Raw genomic sequence first — 1,847 nt, 5'->3', positions numbered from 1 at the left:
ATCTATACATCAAAATATATTTAAGATATAAAAATACATTTTTCCTCAATATATGTTATTTATTGTGTTTGCATACACACATATTATCAAAAGCTTTTATTTCAGATGTGATTAATCGTTGGACAGCAATCATTTATTCATTTATTTATGTATAAAAGACACATGATTTAAAGTAAATAAGGTGTTTGTTGTCTGTAGGTGTTGAGGCAGATGAGGAAGCTTCCCTGGCACGACCCCGATGTGAAGAGTTACCTGATCTGCTGCATGATCAACATCTGGAACGTCAAATACAACAGCATCCACTGCGTGGCCAACCTGCTGGCCGGTCTGGTGGCGTATCAGGAGGATGTGGGCATTCATGTGGTGGACGGCGTGCTGGAGGACATCCGCCTCGGCATGGAGGTGTGTGTGTGTGTGTGTGTGTGTGTGTGTGTACTGGTATTTGTGGTTTAATGACATGGGTATGACAGAGGTATTACAATTTGGTTTATGAGGACAAAGGCTCAAAAAAAATACTAAATGGTTTAATCCATAACGCTAATGGAGAGTCCCCATAAACCATTAATACTAACACGTGTGTGTGTGTGTGTGTGTGTGTGTGTATACAACTCTTTACTTGATAGTATTCCTTCTAGTCAGGTCAAGTCACGCTTATTTCTGTAGCGCAATACAGATTGTTTCAAAGCAGCTTTACAGTAATAAACAGGACAGTTATAATGTCGCAGGAACCTTTTTAATTTACATTATTATTACAGAAACATTGTTCAGACTTTGAAGTTTATGAGCCAAGTTTAATTTTGGCTGAAAAGCGGCTCTAAAAAGATGATTTTCAAAGTAAACTGTTTAGCCCTGATATAAGATCATTATTTTTATTCCAATTTTACACATTAGGTAAAAGCATTAACTCGTCGCATTTAATAATTTGTGTATGTGTGTATACACACACACACACGCACACACTCACGTATACACATGCACACTTCCAGTTTTTATATATTTTACAACCTTCTGCATTTATTTGATCGTATAGTAGTAAAAAAGCAAAACAAATACATAAAATATTTTATAATGAAAAAGTATACATTTTAAAATAGCTGTTTTCTGTGTGAATATTCGTATTAATTTGTATTGTATCTTGTAGTAATTAGTAACTAGTTACGTGACATTAAACATTTGAGGCGTTTAATTGCATTTGTCAGTGCGCTTATAATAATAAGAAAGCAAAAAAACGTCAATAAAGTCATGTAAAGTTCATGTCTGAATCCAAAAATAGTTTCGATCAGCTATTTTTAGATGCGTCCCACGAGGTCCACGGTGTCTTCAGCATCCTTAGAAACCCCTGTGTTTGCTTCCCAGGTGAACCAGCCCAAGTTTAACCAGCGGCGCATCAGCAGCGCTAAGTTCCTGGGCGAGCTGTATAACTACCGCATGGTGGAGTCTGCGGTCATCTTCCGCACGCTCTTCTCCTTCACCTCGTTCGGCGTGAGCACGGACGGCTCTCCCAGCCTGCTGGACCCGCCCGAGCACCTGTTCCGCATCCGTCTGGTCTGCACCCTGCTGGACACCTGCGGCCAGTACTTCGACCGCGGCTCCAGCAAGAAGAAGCTCGACTGCTTCCTCATTTACTTCCAGGTGAGGTCTCCTGTGATTGGTGGAGAGAGCTGGGCTGTTTGTAGAGTCAAGTCATGAACGTAGGTGTCGCTGGGAGCTCGTCGATGATGATTCATAATTGACTTTCAGCAGTAATTAAATTCCTCCGCGCTAGAACAGTATTTGACAGTAATATTGTAAAAATATCAGAAAAATATACGTAAATATACGAAAAATTATACATAATATTATATAAT

At 39.4% G+C, this 1,847-nt stretch overlaps 1 protein-coding gene across 1 annotated transcript; it reads left to right on the top strand.

Annotated features, from left to right (window-relative positions):
* Positions 1-178: 178 nt before the first annotated feature.
* On the top strand, positions 179-1,689 carry LOC122333164 (regulator of nonsense transcripts 2-like). The gene is made up of 2 exons (XM_043230667.1): positions 179-402; positions 1,357-1,689. Exons 1-2 carry the CDS (start codon positions 211-213, stop codon positions 1,687-1,689), a joined length of 525 nt encoding a protein of 174 aa, XP_043086602.1. The 5' UTR covers positions 179-210.
* The last annotated feature ends 158 nt before the right edge of the window (positions 1,690-1,847 follow it).

Source organism: Puntigrus tetrazona, unplaced genomic scaffold, assembly GCF_018831695.1.
Source record: "Puntigrus tetrazona isolate hp1 unplaced genomic scaffold, ASM1883169v1 S000000198, whole genome shotgun sequence".
NCBI lineage: Eukaryota > Metazoa > Chordata > Actinopteri > Cypriniformes > Cyprinidae > Puntigrus > Puntigrus tetrazona.
The sequence above is the reverse complement of the archived record's forward strand: the minus strand, read 5'-3'. Positions and strand labels throughout refer to the sequence as shown.